This window comes from Fringilla coelebs (assembly GCF_963513975.1).
Source record: "Fringilla coelebs genome assembly, chromosome: 5".
Lineage (NCBI taxonomy): Eukaryota > Metazoa > Chordata > Aves > Passeriformes > Fringillidae > Fringilla > Fringilla coelebs.
In genome coordinates, this window is record NC_140033.1 from 57,845,565 (window position 1) to 57,866,578 (window position 21,014).

The 21,014-nt window shown below is 46.0% G+C and overlaps 1 protein-coding gene across 3 annotated transcripts in view; it reads left to right on the top strand.

Moving 5' to 3' along the window:
* ITPR2 (inositol 1,4,5-trisphosphate receptor type 2) overlaps positions 1-20,364 on the top strand; it is a 243,028-nt gene extending 222,664 nt beyond the window's left edge. For all 3 annotated transcript variants that reach the window (XM_084205579.1, XM_084205580.1, XM_084205581.1), the window contains 2 exons: positions 16,155-16,316; positions 17,553-20,364. In XM_084205579.1, coding sequence (XP_084061705.1) covers positions 16,155-16,316; positions 17,553-17,639 — 249 coding nt within the window. In that variant the 3' untranslated portion in view covers positions 17,640-20,364. The remainder of the gene's footprint in view (positions 1-16,154; positions 16,317-17,552) is intronic.
* Positions 20,365-21,014: the final 650 nt, after the last annotated feature.

Consider the following 21,014-nt stretch of genomic DNA (forward strand, 5'->3'; position numbering starts at 1 on the left):
CCTGTTTATCTGACCCATTTGACCAGAAACACCATCCCTAGCAAACCCAGAGATGCACATAACCTGTATTACATTGATACAGCAATCTTTGAATGTTCCTTGTGTCCATTTGTCAGAGGAGACAGTTTAATGTGATAACTGGAACAATGAAGGTTAATGTCTAAACTTTTGTACTTCTCTTTTCAGAGGTGTAATTTGTACACACATATTTCACCCAAGCCTTGGTAGCTATAAATAGTTATATGGAGGTTAAAAAAAAGGACACAATTAGTTACTGAATTTTTTGCAGCTCAAGAGATATGAATTAGCCTATGATTTGTACCTCCATTCATTTGCAAAAGTAAAAGGCTATTGGCTTAGCAATTAAATTAGTTATTTTTCCCTTTGAAAGAATGATAGACTTCAGCAAACGAAGCCCTGAAACTTTCCCTCTCACATGCTCTGTCCACAGTTCTTTGCAAGTTTCGTAATGGCTTTTATCAGCATTAGTGCTACCTGTCATAACTACATAATTACAGCACCTAATTATATTATTACTTATTTACCCTAGTTATGTAATTGGGTGTAATTGTGCAATTATGTAACTCCTCAGTCAGCTGAAAAATGCTCTAAAACCAGCCTATGCTCCTAAGAGTACAGGATACTGCAGTGAATTGGACATCTCTCTAAAGCAAGGCAATCTTTGCTGGGAAATTACAGGTTCTTTTCTCCATTATGGTCATTGGGACCATGAACCTTTTATTCCCATCAATGTGGCAGGGAGGAAGCAGTACAGATAGGTTGAGCAACATCAGCCTGAAATTCTGAACAATTGTCTTCTGATTCAGTTCTTTTATAAGCACTTATGTCGCACAGCAATGACCTGGCATTGGCCGTGTGACAAAATGTTTTACCTGTTTTATTTTAAATATCTTGAAGGTGTCAGCTTTTTTCATTATTATTTTTCTTTTCAATTGTTGAATAAAAGAAGTATTTAGCCATGTCACAAGGAAAAATGCATTCCCCTTTTGAAACATTCTGATTGTTTTGTTTGCTGTTTTTAAATACTGAAGTTCTGAAAATTCAGCTGAATTTAGTGCTTCTTTGAGCTGGTGTTGTTGTTTCTGTTCTTCCTATCTCCAGCCTCATGCTTTTGCCTTCTTTTTCTATTAGATACCCAGAAGTGGGTGTTAGATTGAAAAGCAGTGCTGGGAATAATGCCAAATGAGCCATTGAGAAGCCTCACAATAGTTGTCATTCTGCCCATGCTGTGTGCTGGGCAGCGCCAGCCCTTTTCCCTCGGCGCCCTCCTCTCTCCTGCCTCACTGTTCTGCCTTTTGCCATGTTCCCACCTCGGGAGGGGAGGTGTGATGTGAGCCATGGCAGCTCCTGGCTGCTCCCAGAGGTCATGTCGTGGCCAGAGTTGCTCCATGAGGCTGTGACCCCCCGGTTCAGGAGCAGGGTGAGGGGACAGGCTCCCTCCTGGAGCCAGAGCTGCTTGCGTACAGCCCCTGGCACCCCTTGCAAAGGGGATTTTTTTCATCTTAGCCAACCCCAGCAGACGTAGCTGAGTGTCAAAACAGCCAAGGTGTGAGCCAAGGGTACCTACAGAGCCCGACAGCTGTGGGTCAGGAGGCTGCCTGCCTGTCCCCTCCCACCTTGGGGGAGGTTGCTCCAGGGTTTCTCAGGGAGCAAAAGGCATTTCACCAATGCCAGACCCTGGTGTGCCCCCCTGATGTCTGACAGAGTCAGTGGCCATCCCCGAGCAGGCCACGTGGAGCTTCTAGGGGAGGCAGCTCCAAGGGAAATTCAGGCAGGAGAGGTGGAGCCAGTGAAAAAGCACTGTACAGAAAGGGGAAGGCATGCTGACAGCATGGGGGTTTGTGGAACAAGCTGTTCTTTACTGCTGTCAATTTTTGTCAAAGAATGTAATAAAATTATATGTACTAAGAGGGCTGTTGACCTCTGCTCTTAAAATAAAGCTTCTTTGCAGAAGGAAGAAAAAAAGTTCTGACATCCAAAATTCTTCTATTGTGTTATCCATCACCCTTTTGAATTTTGGAGGTAAAAGTTTTCTCTGCTAGCTCTGTAGATATTCTTATTACATCCAAGGATCACGAAACACCGTATGGGTAGAGAGAATGACCTAAAGCAGAGAAATGTCAGTCCAAGGTAGCATGAATGCTGCAGAATGGGCACTTGGGATCTCGGGAAGACACTCCCTGTGCTTTTCACATGCACTTTGGTGATTCATCCCAGACAATTCCAGGAGTTTCCTCCCCCAGATGTCCACCAGACCCTTCTGCCGCAGCAAGAGCAGAGGGGGGAGGACCAGGGATGTGTTTGTTCACTCCTGAGCTGCTGCAGTTCACAGCCCAGAGTACTAATGTGAAAATTGATGGCCACTGAAGTCACGCCAGTCTGAACTGCACTGGTTGAGGAGAGGACACGACTCTGGTTCCGCTGCCTCTGGATAGGTGGGATAATATCAGCAGGGAGAAAGGGCACCAGCTGTTTGGAGTGACCCCTTCAGCTGCTGCAGCTGAATCTGCCAGGGACAGTGAGCTGCTGTTCCTAAACTGGTTCACTATAAATGAACTGTGTTTCTGAGGCTTCTTCATTATCATTAATTCCAGTTCAGCATGAACTTTCTGATCTGGCAACTCACAGGCTTGAAAATCCTTACAGGACTCATGCACACAAATGTTGTGGTGGAGTGGGGCATGGAGTTTATAGCTTTTGGGAAGTTAATAATGCTCCCATTGTTAGGGCTGGGTTATTTTACTTTTTAAGACTGGCTTTGCTCCAAAAACTAGCAGATGTTATTAAAGCCAAACTTGCAAGGATGAGATGTATGTACATATCATTAAGCAATGCAACTTTTTCTTAATTACTTTTAAAAGGCTGACATAATGCATGTCACGTTATGAGTAATTACTTAGCGTGGCACTAACACCAAGAGCACAAAAGCCGGTTGCTAAATAAGATCTGAGGTCTCTGAGAAGGGCTCATTTCCTAGGAAATGCAGTGTTGGTTTTGTCTGCAGTTGGGTTTTCATAAAACAAGCAATTAAAGAAATACACCTAAATTGATGATTTACAGCTCCCATTTTTCTGTTGTGCTCAAAATAGGGAGCGAGTGAGAACACAGATCCCTGTGTGTCCTTCCACGTGGGCATGAGCCCTATGGGGAGTCCAGGGCTTTGGATTAGGTGCACCAGGTCCCAGAGGAAGTCCTTCTTCTGCATCAAGGCATGTCCCAAATCCACAGAGGAGCTCAGAGTTGATCACTATTGAGTGATGTGGTCACTAAAATAGAGCCACCCTCAGATATCCAAGTGTTAGCCAGGTTTTACATGGACAGAATAAACTGAGGCACTGTTCTTTCTGCTGCTAGGAATTGAGTTATTTTTCTATTGTTGCTTTTCTTGTTCCTCAAAAATAATTCTCATTTCTGTGGGAAGACCACTGCTATTTTTGCTTCTCTGTACAATTTTGCCTCTACGCTATTATCTCATTAAAGTGCTGAACACCTCCCTCTCCACTTCATAAAATAAGCAATCACAGTAACATGCCTAATTAGCTGCTTTCTTGCTCATTTGTGTTTCTCAAAGCATGAAAAGTTAACATCACGTGAGGACTTTGCATCTTTGCACAAAGCTCATATTCTTCAAGAGAGCTGAGCATCCTCTTTTCTACTTGAAGGGTTCTGCATCTTCCAGCAATGGGCTCTTTGGCCTGCCATGAATAATTTAGTTGGCCTGCTTGGCTCAGTGATGCAGACATGGGTAAATAAAGGGAAAGGTGGGCTTCATTTGGTACCTCCTTGCAAAAGCTTAAGGTTTCAGTGGGTTTATGTTTATATACATCCTTTTCAGACAGGCAAAATTAATTATCCTGCTGCTGCTTGAACAGGAAGCTATGGATCTGATCCTGCCTCCTTAGAAATGATGTCATTAGCTGGAGCAGGAGAAAGCTTGGTATCCAGGGCAGGTGCTGCAGCACAGGCAGGTTTGCTGTGTGCAGGGAGGGGATGGTGATGACCTTTGTCCCCCAGCTGACTTGGGGAGGGAATGGCCATGGCACAGAACCCTTGTCTCTGCTCAGCCCCTCACATTCTTGTTAACTTCTAAAGCACCAACACAATCCTGTCCATTTCCTTCTTTCTTTTAAAATCACTTCTGTGTACACAGCTGTGATGTAATTTCAAGTTACAGAGCAGAGTCTAAAACTCCTCAAAAGTATATTCATTGATATTTGAGGGATTTTTTCCCCCCTGAGATCCAGAATCAGCAGTTTGATGCTACCCAGACCTAGTCTTTTTGGTCCCCTGTGATACTGTGGCTCACTTGTAAGCTTAGCTTGATTTCCTCTGTATTTTCAAGATCTGGCACCTGTCTGTATAGGCTTCAAAGATTTTGCTACAAAGATGGGTTCTGCCTTGATGATACAGTGTAGTCACAGCCTCCTTGTCCTCCTTCCAACTTCTACTTGTTCAATTTGCAAATGAAAATAAATGAGCTGAGTTGGGTTACTGTTTGTTTGCTTGCTGCTGACCTTAAAAACTCGAGGAGGGGTCTGGACACGAGGCTGTGTTCCTTGAAGCTTGCACATCCCCAGGAGCAGGGAGGGGAGGTGTTCCAGCTGGAGCGCCCCGAGCAGCACTGCTGGCAGGACATGGGCTGCGGCTCCCTGCTGGAATCTGCTCCTGCCTCCACCTGCCAGAGACTGGAGCTGTTAACTTTCCAGGCAGCCTGCAAAAGCCATCTTTTATCCCTTTGTTAAAGAAGCCTGTGGCTTGAGATGGATCTGTGTGTGGGCAGACCTTTAGTCTGTGATTCCAAGTGATGGAAAGGCTCTCCAAGGTACTGCATAGGCACCTACTGTTGCACTTAAAATCCTGGCAGTGACAGAGCCCTGATTCTCCTGGGACTGGCTACCCCAGTGAAAGCTGGACCTTAACTGGCATCACTGCTAGTGATAAGTTGAACCCCAGAGGAACAGCGTGATGAGCAGATCCTGAAACGTGTCAACTGAATTAATTTGATTTTGCTCGATGGGAGAAGCAAGAGACACAAAACACTTCAGCTGTTTGAGAATATTATTGCAACATTTGAAAACAATTATTGCTCTTTGTATTACAGTGGTACTAAGCCTCTGGCTGCTTGAATGGGAAAGAGACTGAAAAATTGTCTACGGCCAAGACAGATAACTGCAGATGCTGAGGAAGGGAAGGACAGGGGGGTTCCCCAAAGACATGAGGGCAGTCAGTAAAAGAACAGAAAGATGAATTTATTGCCTTACCGGGAACTACATTTAAAAGTAAATGGGCCTGAAGTTGTTGGGACCCAAAACATAGCAGTGAGATTCTGCAGGATGCAAACCAGGGAAAGGCTACAAAAAAAAATGCAGTTCTGCTTCTGACCTCTCACAATGCAGTGGCAGCAAGATTTGGGGGGATTTAGTGCAACATTGGCATGAGCTTGATTTACAAGGTGCTACAGATATGATGAAGTTACTTGTTTGCTGAATCTATTATGAAAGGGAAAATCCACTGGCCCACATTACTCTGCATGGATAAGTTTCTGAATTTGTGTAACTTTGGTCTCATTGTGCCATTTATCTTTTGGGATCAGCTTTATGAGATTTGTGTCAGGCTTTTCTATTTGGTCGCAAGGGCTGCTTTGCAGAATCTTCTCTCTTGTGTGTGGTGGATGTGTGTATGATAAAAAGCTAAGATTGCATCATCTTTAATAAAAGCAAAGATGTATAGCCTAAAGAAATCAGATTAGTTGTAGAGAAAGAAATCAATCAGGCTGGCAAATTGCATCTGTGGGACAAAGTGCAAAATGTTTGTTTCATACAGTATTTATTGAACAAATTTGTTGAGAAGATGGTTAAAAATGCTCTACAAGAAAAAAAATAGGAACCATTTTGTTCAATTTAAATGGCATTGATGTATTTTTTACATCATGAATTCTTGCAATATTACAAACAACAATTCCTGATAAAGTACTTTGCACAATTGCCTCACAGGGCATTTTGAGATAAAAGTATATATTGGAGATTGCAAAGTGGCTGCATCCAATTTATATATAATGGAACCCACTGCAGCCATCCTCCAAAATTCAATAGATTGGGAATCACATTACACTTCTGTGAGTTTGGGGTAGTAGGAGCTCTAAAGAGCCTCCAAAACAAACAGGCAGCTTTAAATCATGTTTAATGAACCCTGTGTATTTTATACACATGTGATTAAAATGTTTTGTTTCTGTTTTTCATTTTGCTGGGTGATGTGGAAGGAAAATCCTAAGTTCAGGCCTGTGAAACTGATCATCTGCTTGTTCTCAAGCGAAAATTCAGTTTAACTGAACACAGCAAACCATTTAAAATGCTGGACCGAAAGAAAACAAAAAAGAAAAAGCAGATCTGTACAGAGGATCCATAATATTTCCTAGCAAAAGCACTAAATGAAAATGCAGTGTAGGCAGATAAAGGGTCATGCAGTACCATGGTGTTTTTTTTCTTTTATTCATCTATGCCTGCAGCCTTGAAAACAACCCACAGTAGACACAAGCCTGAACAAGTAGAGGGCCCAGTTTTGCTGTTTCCCACCTATTTCCTGAAGGGAATAAAAGTGCAAGTGGATAGGTGGCACCTTGTGTGCTGCAGCCAGGCCTGCCATGGGGCCAATCCTTGGCCATCGTGCCTGCATGGGCAAGGAGCTGTTCTTGGCTGTGCAGAGGAAGCCACAGGCAAGCCTTTGAGCAGAGCAAGGGGTCAGAGAGCAGGCTGACAGTGTTCAAGCCCATAGGGCTGGGAGGTGGCTGTTGCTTGGGGTTGTTTTGTCAAGAGATGCTTCATAGAGGAACTTAGATCTTAATCCTCTCTTCTGAGTGGTACTCAAATATGTGCATTTATGATCTTCCAGGTCTTTTCCCACCTTAATGATTCCATGGTTTTGTGCATGTGTAAGGTGTGTGCATGATTGTATCATTGCTTAAAAATCTGTTCTGTGTGGTGATGGTCAGTAATTCTTATTAGCTTTCAAAGAATTCTTTCAGTTGTCCTTTCATACTGCCCCATGTGCAAAATACATCAGTGCAAATAGGCCTGAAGCAGGAACATTCAGATCAGGACTCAAAATGCCTCTGCTCTGGCAGCATCCTAAACCAGAACAATTGCACTGCCATCAGCAGAGCTCTGCCTGTGTAAAGCTGAGAAAAAGGTCAAGTCCTGAGCCTCTGAAAAACGAGTCTCCAGCTGAGTCTTTGTATTTCCCAAAGATTCTGTTTCACCAAATTGAAGCTGAAGCCCAGAAATGGACAGTACTTGCAAAATACAAGGTGACAGGACCAGAGAATTAAAGCTAAATGTGAAAAAAAATCCCCAAAACAAATGTGCTCCTGAATCCTGCGCTTCAAAAGCCAGGAAGCAGAGGTCATGGCTTGGAGTTTACCATGGAGGTAGACCCTGATCCATTGGATCAAACCAGCAGGCACATGGACAAAAGCAGGTCCAAATTTGTGGTGTCCTCACCAGCTGGTTGGTACATATGAGTCTAAGGAGGAGACATCGTCTGTGGTCTGGTACTGCAGGGCACATTTACAGTGCAGTGGGATTCATGCCACTGGCTTTTGTCTGGAGTTCGGCGTCTGGAGTGTGCTGCTGGCGTGTTTTGTGAAGGAAAATCAATATTAAAAGAAGAAGGGGGGCTCCAGCTTGCTGGTGCAAGCGGCGTGGGAGTGGGAAAGGCAAGGGGCCGGAGAGGCATCGGAATTCTGGTCACTCTCAACAAAGCCAACGGGAAGCAGCGACGCCGCTGCCGGGCTCGGCGGGGTCCTGGCCCGCAAACCAAGCATGAACTCACTGAAATGCTGTGGGCAGCAGCAGGGGAGGCAGAGGAGGCAGGAACAGGTTCGAGTTGGAGGCGTTTTGGTGGCGGAGCTGGGGCTGCATGGGCAGCTCGGCCCCTCTGCTGTGCCAGGAGTGCCCCGGCGGCGCTGGGGGAGCTGAGCCTGTGGGGTTCCACAGCGGCACCCCAGGCACAGACAGACCTGCCACGTTCCCCTGCACACAGGCTGCCCTGGCATTGTGCTGAGCTTCCCACACCGAGACAGCTGGAACTGAGGCAGAGCCTCCCAGGCTGCCATTACAAGGTCCTTTCTTTAAGGACATGTGCGCTTAATGTCAGAATATTGAAACCATACCCACGTGAACAAAGTTAGTGAGCCAGTGATTCATTGCTCTTTCAAACCTCTATCTAGCCACAGTAAATTTCTGCTCAGTAGTGACAGTCTGTGTCCACATGCAGGCTATGATTTACAGTTCTGTGTTTTGTATCAACAACATCTGTTTAACAAAAGAAGAAAAAAAAAAGCCAAGAACATTTATTTTCTAACCTCTTTACCAGATGTTTCATTATGCACTAGATCCAGGGATTATATCAGAAATAATTTAATTATTTTAAATGAATGATCTGAAGTGTTTTTCCTAAAGTATGTCTCGTAACCACTAACAACATGAAAACATAGGAATGTGGAAAAATAAACTCATGTTTTACACAAATTTATAATTTTTAAAAAATTATATCTATTTTAAGGGCGCAAATATTATGGACCAAATCCTAGCTTTAGATGGTAGTGTTGGGATTCTTGAATATTTGCACAGGACAATATCAATTATCAGGGTTATGAGAAAGATAAGGTGGCAGAGAGCAACTGATACAGCAGAAGAAAGCAACAACTCAGAAATGTGCCCTGGGGAAGGGATGACACCAGGAGCAAAGGTGACTTCAAGGAGAGCAGTGCTAGGGTGGAACACCAGCTCTGAGCCCACAGGAGCTGTGCCCTGGCTCTCCCATGAGCCCCCTGAGGTCCCTGCACACCTGCAGATCCCTGGGTTTCACCTGGACAGTGGCTGGAATGTGCCACTTCAGAGACAAAGCTGCTTAGTTCGGTTTCTGCTCGCCACCTTTCAGGGCAGAGTTGCTGAAGTGGGATCTCTCCCCTTGTGGCTGCTGCAGCCAGGGTCAGGGTGGCCTTTTCCTCTCTAGAGACAGGCTGTGACTCACAGACCTGCTGCTGGCATGTAGTGTGCCCACAACAGCAGTGTGAGAGCACATTCAAACTTATGGAAAAAATTACTTTCATTATTATTTCCATCTTTTGGAGGTAAATACAGAGTCCCTTAGGCGTGTTTGATAAGCAGAAATGTTGTGGTGCTTGTCCTTTACAGAGCTTCAGTTTGTGTCTAAACTGCCCCATAGAGCGTCAGAGAAAATTCTTTGCAATTTGGGGTTTATTATCATTCCTCACCATAATTTTTGCAGGGGTATCATAAGTGGGAATGCTGATACAAAAACACTGAGACATTTATAACTGCCTGGCCTGGATATCAGTCTTGAAGAACTCACAATTACTCAGAATTACGGTGATAGATTCTGTTGCAGCCCTCAAAAACATTCAGCCGAGTTAAAATGAAAGTAAATGCATCAATGACACTGCTGAAGCAGACTGTGGGTCTGTGTTGTGGTTTCAACCTTCTTTCAGGGGGTAACAGGTTTTTCTGTTTTTCTGTGAGCTGTGGGAGCTGTAGCACATATCAATCCAGTGCAGACCCAGCCAAACCTATTAGTTCTCTTGTTGCATAAAGATTTATCTGTAATTGCCAAGGTTTATTTTTATTTTCTTTGAATTACTGTTCTGGATGCATATAGATGCATAACAATTCCTAATTTCCCTCCCTATATTCTTGTACAGCACAGATTGCTTATCAAATACAGTCTTAACATTAAAGTGTCAAACAGGATTTGCAGAAAGCTATTTGGGTTTGTAGTTTAGGATGAACGTTTATCAAATTGTGGATTAGCTGAATCATGCACTGAACCAAATTATTATTGTCTGTGATTAAATCACAAAGTGGTTATTGCCCTGTGTCATCTAAAGCACGCGATAGCTTAAATCTTGAAAATCCCTTTTTAAGGTGGCTATAGGAGCTACATAACGCTGGACTTTTAGGACCAGACTCTGTCTCTAGACAAAAAAATAATAGCTTTCAAAAGGTCATTTGGACTGATCCCTCTCTGCTTATATGGGCAGCACACTGGGAAAAGAATGGATGGGTTTATTTGCATTTCAGACATACAGAATAGTTCTCAGCAAATAGATCTCTTTGTACCCATCGCTAAAGTATTTATTCAAGGTGCTGGCCCAGAAAAGGGGAGTGAGCTGTTCCTTCTTGTGCCTGAAAGGGCAGGGGCTGCCTGCTGGAGAGCATTGATGCCCAGTTTGTTTGCCCTCATGCTGAGGGAACAGAGGACTGGCAGTGCCACTCCTCAGCCCTGGAGGCCACGCGATGACCAGCAGGGTCTCTCCTCAGCACCAGTGCAACAGAATTTTGCCCACCCAAAGGGGCACATGAGAGGCTACAGTCTTTCTAAAGAGGCTCAGTCTTCCTAAAGCTGTAGGAGGTTTTTTTGGGAGCTGCTGCTGTGGTTGCTGCCTGCCCACAAAGATGTGTTCCAGGACAGCCCAGCACAGCATATGAAGATGCCAGCAGCAAACCTTCCTGGTGATTGATGTCCACGCTCCTCTTGTGCACCCTTCAGCAACCCTCTAGCTGAGGAGCAAGAGGGCTTCCAGCACCCCTGTTTTCTCAGCCTTGCTGTTTGGGCACAGCCCTCCCGATGACAGCCTCGCTGAGTCACTGAGGAGAGAAGGATCCTTGCAGAGCTGTGGGCTGGGAGACAGAGCGGCCGCTCCCCTGCCCTGGTGCATGCAGCGGGGCAGGTCACAGCCCAGGAGGAGTCATGAGCAGTAACCACCACTTTTCCTGGTGAACAGAATGGAGGGAAGTCCTGAAAGGCCTTGTTTTCATGTTGCAACAAGGGGTCACAGGGTGGACAGGGCTGAGAGCCACTGCCTTGGAGCGTGCTGGAGAAGTGAGTCTGGCGCAGCTGACGGCGGCGTGGCCCTCGCAGCCCGTGGCACTAGCACCAGCTGAAAGTCTGCATTAGGCTGCCTTTGCTCCTCTACTTCATCCCCCTTGTCCTACTCTTTGACCTATTTTCTCTCACTGTTATCTAGTAATCTATTTTTTAAAGGCTCAGCCCAGTCTTTCCTGCTGGTTGCAGCTGATCCATCTTGCTGCTAGCCTGTGAAACCAGCACCTCCTAAAGAAACATCCCTCTGCCAATTACTCCAAAGGCATGGATTCAGCTCAGCGTGAGAGCTCGATTGAAGCCAGTTGGCTATGCCAACAGGACAGGGATGGCTCAAGGGAGGCTTCGTACAAACTATAGAAACTCTAAACAGATTTGTTCAGTCTTCCCTCCATCCATGCTCAACCGGAGCCAGCAAAGTCAGAAAAAAGGCAAGATTTTGCTGAAGGGAAGACTTACCCACAGCTCTGCCATCCCCCTGGAAAGCCCACAGAAGGGAAGGAGAGAGTTGCACAGAAAACTGCAGGAGGCAGACGCAGACTTCTGCTCTGAGCCTGCCTCTCTGAGAAGGAGGGTTTGAGGTTTTCCAGCGAGCTCAAGGAGCAAATCCTCTAAGCCCTGTGATTTCTGAGGCATGTGCCCTCGCCGTGGGCACCTCGAGTACGTGCACCCAGAGCCCTGCACAGAGGTCTGGCCCTGGGGGAGCTGTGCCTGTGGCTGGAGCCCCGCCAGCCGAGGGGGAGGACGGAGGGGGCGAGCGCGCTGGATCGCCACACAAATGTCTGCTCCGCTCGTGTGCAGTCTCTCTGGCCCGCAGCCTTTTGGCTCGCCCCACCTGCCTTTTTTCCTTTTTTTTTCCCTTTTCCCCAGCTGAACTGGCAGAGAGGAGGTTGCAGCTCCTTTCTGTCCCTGCAGCTTTCCTGTCTGGCTGACGCTGTGCCCTGGACACAGATGTCTGCTTAAATATGGATCCTGCGAGGCACAAGTTACGCTCACGGGAAGAGTGTGGAAGAGGGAAGAGGCTGTGATCCGTAGGTGGGCTGTGAATTGCTGCTTTCCTGTGCAAGGATGAAACAACAATAACAACTAACAACATACTGCCTTAAACAGTGGTTGTTTAGAAAGAAGATTTCGGTACATTTTCACAATTAATTATTTATCCAGGCAGCTACTTCGTTTAAAAGCATCCCGTCCACATAGCTCACCCTCTGTGAGCTCATTAATGCTCGAGCTGTGTCACCTCAGGCTAACCTGGTGGCTGTTGATTGAGTCCCGTGACAGCTGTTTGCAGAGGTTTGCCCTGCTCCCTGCCAGCAGCCTGCCTTCCTCCTCTAAATTGCCTCTCTGTTCCAGGCAGGGTTCAAATTTCTGAGTGAATGCTATCCTGGGCAAAATGGTTGGATTTCTAAGAGTAATAGGTAAGGCATGACAGATAACATCCTGCACACCCCCAGGAGTGCCCCTGCATGTTACAGCTTGAAGGTGTTGGTCAAGGTGAACCCTGCACCGAGCCCATAAACATTTAAGTCCCAGAACAAATGTTTGGGGGTGTACAAACATGTTAATGACCTCCAGTTAATTGGCAAGCAATTACCTTGAAGTAAAAATAGCTTTCCCATTGCTGAGCAGTCACAAGAGTGCGTGTCCCCCTATGAACACTGAAATTTTTGGCCAAGGAGCCTTGTCCAACTTGCCTTCTGGATCCTGGCAGGTCTGTGATCAAAAGTTTGTTGTCCCCAGCACCAACTGCTGTTTGTTTGTGGTAGAGACTCAGCAAACAGAGCTGTCTGCCAAAGCTAATTTTCACGCTGCCCTTTAATAAAGTTCTGCAGTTCATAATGCAATGAAAAAGTAAGATCATATTAACTGGCAAAAGCGTGTGGTTCAGCAAGGGAAAGTACCTGCTGTGTGCACTATAAAGGAACTATCAGTGAAACCTAGGTAAGTATTTTTAACCTAAAGACAGCTCGGCAGGCTATAACGTGTCTCCTACCGAATTTCGAATCTTTCTGATCCTTTGCATGACAAAAATACACAGCTGGACTGATTTCATCAGATGTGTACTGCAGCTGAGAACCAAGAGGCCTGCACCTAACACATCTCTGGGCACTCCAAGTGGGACCCGTGGGCAGATATTTGACCTGTTGCCTCTCTGCCACCTACAAAAGTCAGCAGCATCTTTTCAGGAGGTCTCCAGTCCATGCAAACCATCATCTTCTCTTAGAACTTGGATCAAATCCTTGCTTGATCCTCCACAATACTTTGGGAAAAAAAAAGGCCCAAATTTTCCTGATATGTAACCAAACCACGCCTGGGTTTCATTCCTGGAAGAGATTGTCACAGCATTTCTAAGAAGGCAATAACTGGGCACACGTGAGTCTGTCGCTGAAGTCCCGTGACTCTGTGGCTCATGGTGGCCGAGATGAGCTGGCACGTGGTGCAGGGTGGTTCCAGCTGCAGAACCACATCTGCTCCGTGAGCTCCACGGCGTCGTGTGGCAGCGGGTGAGGTGCTTGCTGCCTGTGCCATCCCTGTCTCCAGCTGCTCCTAGCCATCCCCTCTCTCCAGGCAGTGTAATGTCTGGAGGAGGAGGGAAGCAGGTGACACTGGCAGCCTCAGGACAGCCAGGGTGTCTGGCACCTGCACAGATTCCTCTGGATGCTGCAGTGAGGTGCAGAGTCAGTCTACAAAAATCTTTCCAAAGCAGCCGGAGGTCTCTGCCTTGTGTCCTGGAGGAGTGAGGGAGTGGCAGACGGAAAAAACAAAACTAGCAAAATGCATTTCACAATCCTGGCAGCAGTACTCGGCAGACAGAGGAGCCACAATGATGGAGTCTCAGATTGCTCTCCCTGCGCAGCCTGGCTTTAGGGACTTTGGCGTTGTTGCGAGGCTTGAAAGGGCTCCTGTTCCCTCCGCTGGCTCCTATGGCCTTGCATTTGGTATCCTCAGGTGTTTCAAGCAGGAGGAGCTGTAATGAGTACAGATACCAAAGCTTTCCAGGAAACATTCAGGTACAAGTGCAGCTCTGTTCACTGTAACTGCCTTGAATTAAAGTTCTGTGCCTGTAGTGGCAGACAAATTTGCTGGCAAACATTTTGAAAAAAAAAAAAAAACCAAAAAGGCATCAATCCAGAAAGGCACTGTGCACAAACTAAGCTTAGTATAAATGAGTACACCTGTGCTCGACACCAGGCACGTGATGAATGCTCTGCTACATCCTAGCCAAAATAAATTTAAAATAAATATCGGCGTGCACTGGTGGAAGATGAATGCTGGTCTTGTAAGCAGGACCGCATGTGGCAGAAACAGGATCCTCCCGCTCGGCGTGTCAGCTGGGGATATCCACAGGGAGGGTCACGTGCGCTCCTCTCGAGCTCACCAGCAGAGCTGGTGAAAACAGGTTTTGATTTGAATGAGTTATGACCCATTGAAAATGGCATCATGTGTAACCACAGTAAATTGTCATAATGAGATCACGAGGCTGGAGAAGTGAGCGGCGAGCAAAGAGGCCGCGTTCCACCGGCGCCCACGGCTGCCAGCCCGGGGCTGCAAAATGCAACCCGGGGACACGCTCCTGCTCCCTGGGCATCTTTGGTGATTTAGGGACAGGACCAGGGGTTGCACAGCCAGGCAAAAACCCATTGGAAGTTTTGAGTTAAAAAGAAGAAAAAAAGCTAAAATTCATACAGCTTTGCATTTAGTCTTATCCAGAGCAACAGAGGGGACTGGGCTAACACAAAGAATGGACAAACACAAGTACTGTTAGTGCTGCCATGCTCACTCAGGCTTAGCCTAGCTGTTTCTAAATCATGCTGCTGTAGGAGGGGAGGGTTTGGTGATCAGGACAGAGCACTACAGAGGTGAAAGGAAATCCTCCTGGAAGCACGATAAAGCCTTGGTGTATCCCAGGTTCACAGCTCTGCCAGACCAGCCCTCCTGGACCCTGCTCAGGCATAGCCTGCCCAGGGCTGTCCAGCTGTAAATGCTGCAGAATCCTCACTGGCTTCTCTATTTTCATAGGAAAAATAGAGGCAAAGTCTAAGACTATGATCAGTTTGACGGACTTAAAACTTTTCCAAATACCTGGACAGCATAAGTAGCAGAGCTCCTGCCTTCCAGGTGTCTTGTAGGTGGACTTTGGCAAGAGCTCCTTTCTATTCCTCCCAGCACAGTGCTATTTGTGTGGGGCCATTCACAGCTCAGGGGACTGGAAGAAACACACTCATTCTGCTTCTCTTCTCAAGTTATCAAGTGCACGTGGCCCAGCCACGTCCTGCCGCCGCCCGCCAGGCACAGGGCAGAGGTGTGTGCATGCCGCCCGCTGCAGGACCCGCTCTGTTCCCTTGCTCTCGGGCAAAGCGGGTTGCTTTCCACGTGGCTGCCACTCCTCCTAGTCTTGCACCCTTCTGTCTCCTCCATCTGTTAAGCTCTGCACACAAATATCTGTGCCCCTGAGCCATGGAGACAATTCGGGCTCGTGCGGATACACAGCGCCTTCCTGACTCATATCATCTGTTTACAGTGGTTTGGTCATGGCTGAATTCATAGCCTGAGTGCATGGATAAAGAAACACCCAGCTCAGTGCTGTTCCATGCAGTGCAGGGTAGCCCTTGGCCCCGGGGTTGTGCGTGCATTTATCCAAGATGCACAGTCTGAACAGCACATTGAAGCCTAAGCTGTTCGCAGGACCCCACATCTCCTATTGTGGGCAGCTGGCTCCAGGTCCTTCTGCTCTTCCAGTAGAAGTGCTTGAGGCTGGTCTGGAAGGCTCTTGTCTTGTTTTCCTGGTGTTGCCTTGCTGACATTGCTGCAAGGACAGCCGAAATAGATGGAGACCAGCCAAGCTGAAGAGACAGGGGGGAAATGTGTCCCTGCATACACTTCAAAGCAAAGCACAGGGAGCACTGAGGGTTTCCTGGTGTACCAGAGGAGTCTTCCCAGTAGGGACATTTCTGCTTGCCAGAGCCACAGGTGATTGTGCCAACACTGCCCACACTGCAGTGCAGGTGCAGCTGTGGAGAACCCATATTTTCCAGTTGGTACCTTCTCTGTAGCTAATGAAAACCAAGAATAAAACTGCTCATTTGAAATACTTTCTGAATTTACTGCTTAAGCTCACTTGCTGTGGGTCATCCACTGAGCAGAAGTCCTTCTGAGCTTTCATTCTCTAGTCTAAGCTTAGTACCCTGCATGAACCCCTACCAACATGCCTTATTTTTCTAATACCCATGTAGGAGAAGAACTTGGACTGGTTCCCTCGTATGAGAGCCATGTCTCTGGTTAGCAATGAAGGCGACAGTGAACAAAATGAAATCAGGAACCTGCAGGAGAGGCTGGAGTCAACCATGAGCCTTGTGAAACAGCTTTCCAGTCAGCTGGCTGAGCTCAAGGAGCAGGTAAGTGCCCTGCGTGGGTAGCAAAGTGAGTATGTGTGGGTGAAGGCGCTGCCTTCCATCAAGTTGCAGTCAGGACAGTGTTACAAAAGAGACTTTTGTCTCAGGAAGGTTTTATCTTTCCCTCCAGCAAGCTTTCTGGGTAGATACACCGATAAGGGTTTGGAGTGAAAGTGTACTCTGTTAGGAACAGCAGAGATCAGGTAAGGAGAAGGCTCTGGAGGGGAATTAGTCATGAAATGCTCCTGGTGAGTGTGTAAGGACAGAGGGGAAACTGCAGAAGGGATGAGGGGCCGCATAACCCAGCAGTGAAAGCCAGTGTAGTGTCAGGAATAGCTGCATACTGATGGGAGCCTGGAGGGGAAAAAAGCCTTCTGTGTACAGCCCTTGGGTTTTTCCCCCACTGAGAACATCAGCAGTGCCCTTGTGAAAACAATTTGCAGAGCCTGTTGCTTTACTTGTGTCACCCTTGTGCTGGTGCCACTCCTGTGGCTCCCTCTGCTCTCCCATATGGAGCACAAGCTGCTGGCCTCCCTTAAAGCCTCCCTTAAAGCCCTGCTCCTGCCCACATCACCTGCCTGGTGTGTTTGCTCTCCCTTCAGGATCAAAAGGCCAGCTCCCTTTTTGCTACAGGTGCTGGTCACCTCTGTTTTGCTCATTACAGCTTCAGAAAAGCATCTTTGTGTTTTCTTTATGGGAAGCCCTTCAGTGGCATCAACAGAGTTATCTAATTATTCCCCTTCAAATCCCTCCTTAAAACTTTTCCCTGTGAAAAACCCAACAAAGGTTTAGGCTGGATGTGCTGAGACCATTGCTCATTGTGCTTACCCACAACATCCTGGTGGGATTTTTTTCATCCCCCTCTGGCTGAATCTGTTCTCTCCTGGCTTAAATTTAAACTCTGTGTGGCCGGGGCCATCTTTTCGTTCAGTGATTCTACAGCACCAAGTGCAAGCGCTGACCCTCTGCAGGGCTACACAGCACAATAGCAGCACAAATAATACTCTGTGAGACCTGCCGGGGGATAAGAATCATGTATAAATGAGAATAAAATGTCCATACTTTGCAGGAAACAGATCTCCCACTTCAAAGACATCCCTTACTTGTAATTTTCTATGCTGAAGAAAAGAATTCCACTCCCTGTTGTTTTGCTTATATGTATCTTGCTCTGTGACTGCTAAATAATAGTAAAAAGAAAAAAAAAATCTCAACTCGTCTCTCTCTGCCTTTCCACCTTAGATGACAGAACAAAGGAAGAATAAGCAGAGGCTGGGCTTTCTTGGATCAAACACACCCCATGTGAATCATCACATGCCACCACCCTGATACCACGGGGAGAAGCCGTGACTAGCCTTTCATCAGTATTCCTGCTTTATTATAGAATAAAAAACTGAGATTGAGAGGAGTGAACAGTGCCTATTGTTACAAAGTTAAAAACAACCAAGTGCCAAGATGTTAAGTGGTTTAGCTCTGGGAACAATTTGTAGCTGTTTTTCATGGTTGAGAGGGACCACAACCTAGAATGTGAGCGATACAAGGCAGCTCGTTTGTATTCCCTGCCTGGCCCGGCTGGGCTGCGCTGGGCTCCGGCTCCAGGGCTGCCTGGGACAGAGGCTGGGACAGAGGCTGGGACAGCACTTGGCCACATCCTGGGAGCCCCTTTCTCCCCGGAGAGCCAGGAGAAGCAAGCTGAGCAGAAGAAGGAGAGGTGTTTATTGAGGCAAGCACGACAGCCTGGCTCAGAGTCAATTGGTCATCTCTGGCTCACTTGCCAAACAGCAACATTAGTCATATTTGCTTGGCATTTACTATTTTTTAATTACCAAAAATATGTCAGCCCATCAGCGGTGATGTTGCTTCAAGTAACTTCTACTAGGAGGGAAAGGGGAGAAACCTCAAAAGACTGGAGGAAGAAAAAAAAACAAAAAGGAAAAAATAGAAAAAGTTGCAAAGAGAAACATTAACGCTTTTGAATTTTAGCTGTCACCATGCAATTTCTTATTTATAACATGGAGCACAATGGATCTACAGCTGTGGGAATGTTATGCACATAATACTGACAACATAACTGGAAGTGATTTCTTTCTCCTGGCTTCAGATGTTCTCGATTAATGTGGCCGTGAGGTTTCACATACTGAGAAGTGAAACTGTGTTTTAAATTCAAGTTCCAATGGAGGATTCAGGGAGAAAAAAATTATACCTGTAGTTTGAAGCGTGTATGGGATTTTATTTTTTACAAAAAAGCTTAGAAATGTCTTTTTGTACAGAAATGTAATGGTGTCATTACCTTCCATAAACTCATCTTCAGCAAGAGTTGATTTGAGTAAATAAACACCAAATTCTGCCAGCTTTCCTCTGAGCTACAGATCATGGGTTGATGGTTTTGCCTGCCCTTCCCACTTCCAGGGGTTTGTAGGGAAACCTGGTGGGGAACAGGGGGCAACATCAGAGAAGCTCCTTCCAGCTCTCAGCCCTACAAAAGGCAGCAGCTAAGTCACCAGTGCAGGTTTCTGTTCTATCCTCTATTTCTTGGGATGGCTTGAAAGAAAAGTTACAGGGTTTCCACAAAGCCCTAGGGGACTCTTTTGTCTTTTAGGAAGAAAATCGAGGGGCACAAATGGGAGTTGTGTCCTCAGTTCTCTTTCATTTTCAGTGGGTTTTGGTTACCAGATTGTCTCACATTTGAAAATGCACCTCTCGTTACATGGAGTCACTTTTTAAAGCAAAATATTTTTGCAATGATTTGCCCCTGTAAAATTTTCATTTTGTTATAAAAGCCATTGTGATCAAAGGAAAAACTATTATTGGTGTAAATATTTTTCAGTTTCTTCCTGGAGAAATGCTGTTGTCCTGTTAAGGCACTATTCAAACCAACAGGCCAAGAGTAAAGGGAAGGAAGGGGTATTTCACTCTCTTTATCCCTAATTCAAGCCAGTTCTTGAAGCTACTTTTTTTTTTCTTATTTTTTGTGGCAGTGATGTGGCTGAGATAAAAGTAATATATTGTAGCTATATATTTATATCTTCTTCCACTAAAACATCTCCCATTGGCTTCAGTTGTGTCCTTCAAAAATAGTGTAGAAATCAGAGGTTTGTGTATTTTACTGGAAGAAAATCTCTTTCTATTGACCTTAGTCCAGAGAGCACCCTGGTTGTGAGAGGTGATGTCCAAAGGAGCTGCCCACAAACATAAAGTCAGCAGTAAGCTGGTAGGGACTCAGACCCTGTAGCTGTATTAATTCAAATTAGTTCATATGGTTAATCAGATCTACTCACAGCTTCTCTTGCAACAGCAATTTCCTTTTCTCACAAGTGTGGCTCTAAAACACAAAGCACAGTTCAATTATAAGATAAGTTAAACTCTCATTATTTATTGGGGGGTGTGTGCTCGGCTAATACTGGAATGGGTTGGCACTTTTCTTGTTTACACTCAGAAAAAGCAGCTGCACATCAGGGCAGGCTTCTGCTGCTGGAGCTGGAAGAACTTGAGGCTGAGCTCAGGGCTGCAGGTGGGTGCTGCTGGTGCTCCCTCAGGCTCAGGAGCCCAACTCCTGCTCTTCAGAAAGGAGAGTTACAGCATCAAAATCAGAGAACAGATGCTGGTTCGCCTTGGCCACGGTGCCTTTCTGCTGTTCCCAGAGAGACCTCCAAAATCAGTAACAGTAGGTGATGCTACTTGCACAGACTGTAAATATATTTCACTGACAATTTCGACATCTTTGCTATTTCTGTCAAAACCTAGGCCCTGCCCTGCTCTCATCCATGTGAGCAATCTGTACACTCACGTGGTAAGGCAAACAGGAGGCTCCTTGCATGGATAATGGTTGCAGGGCCAGGCCCCAAGACTTAAAAGATTGTGAAATATCCCCATGAATGAGTTTATTAAAAAAATCATTGTTTTATACATATATTTATGTGTATATCTTTGTTTAATGCAGCTGGGGTAACCTTTTCCTAGGCGAGTATCATTTACCTTACCTATTTATATGAAATTACTGCAATGAAGTTAAAACATCTAAGAGCTTTTAATGCCTTAGAGAGATTTATAATTATAAGCTCCTTGACAGTTAAAATCTACTTAAGTAAATGTGTCCATTGCTGCTGAATGTAACTTTTAATAAAATGTGTCATTTTATATATGTCTGTCTCATTCTTGGGGCTGAGGCTGGGAGGAAATGTGTGTTCTGGTTTGGGAATGGCAGGCTGGGTGGGGGACCAGGCTGTGGGTGTGCACCCATTCCTTCAGCCCTGAATGTATGGAGGCTGAATGCAGCAAGGAAAACAAGAATTTGTTTGATTTCAGGTGCAGATTGCTCTGTCCAGGATGTAGATCCAGGCATGCCACTTTTCCTGGAGGTTGGGTGGCAGCTGGGTGTAGGATTTGCTGGAGTGCTCTTTGTTGAGGCCAGGGGAGCCCTGGGTGCAGGTGGGCAGAGGCAGGGATGGTGATGGGTCAAGTGTTACCAGGTGGGGATGAGCAGGCTCAAGGCAAACAGCCTCAAGGATTCTGCTGCTGCCTGATCTTTTCCAACCTTTATGATTCCACAATACGGTCATGCAGGCTTTTCTGTGTGAGATTATTTTGCACATTTTTGTCCTCTTTTTTTTTTTTTTTTTTTTTTTTAATGTTACAGTGCAACTCTTTCAGGTAGCACATTGAGAGAGAGACCAAGGGCTCTCCCTGCTCCTCTGGGTGAAAGAA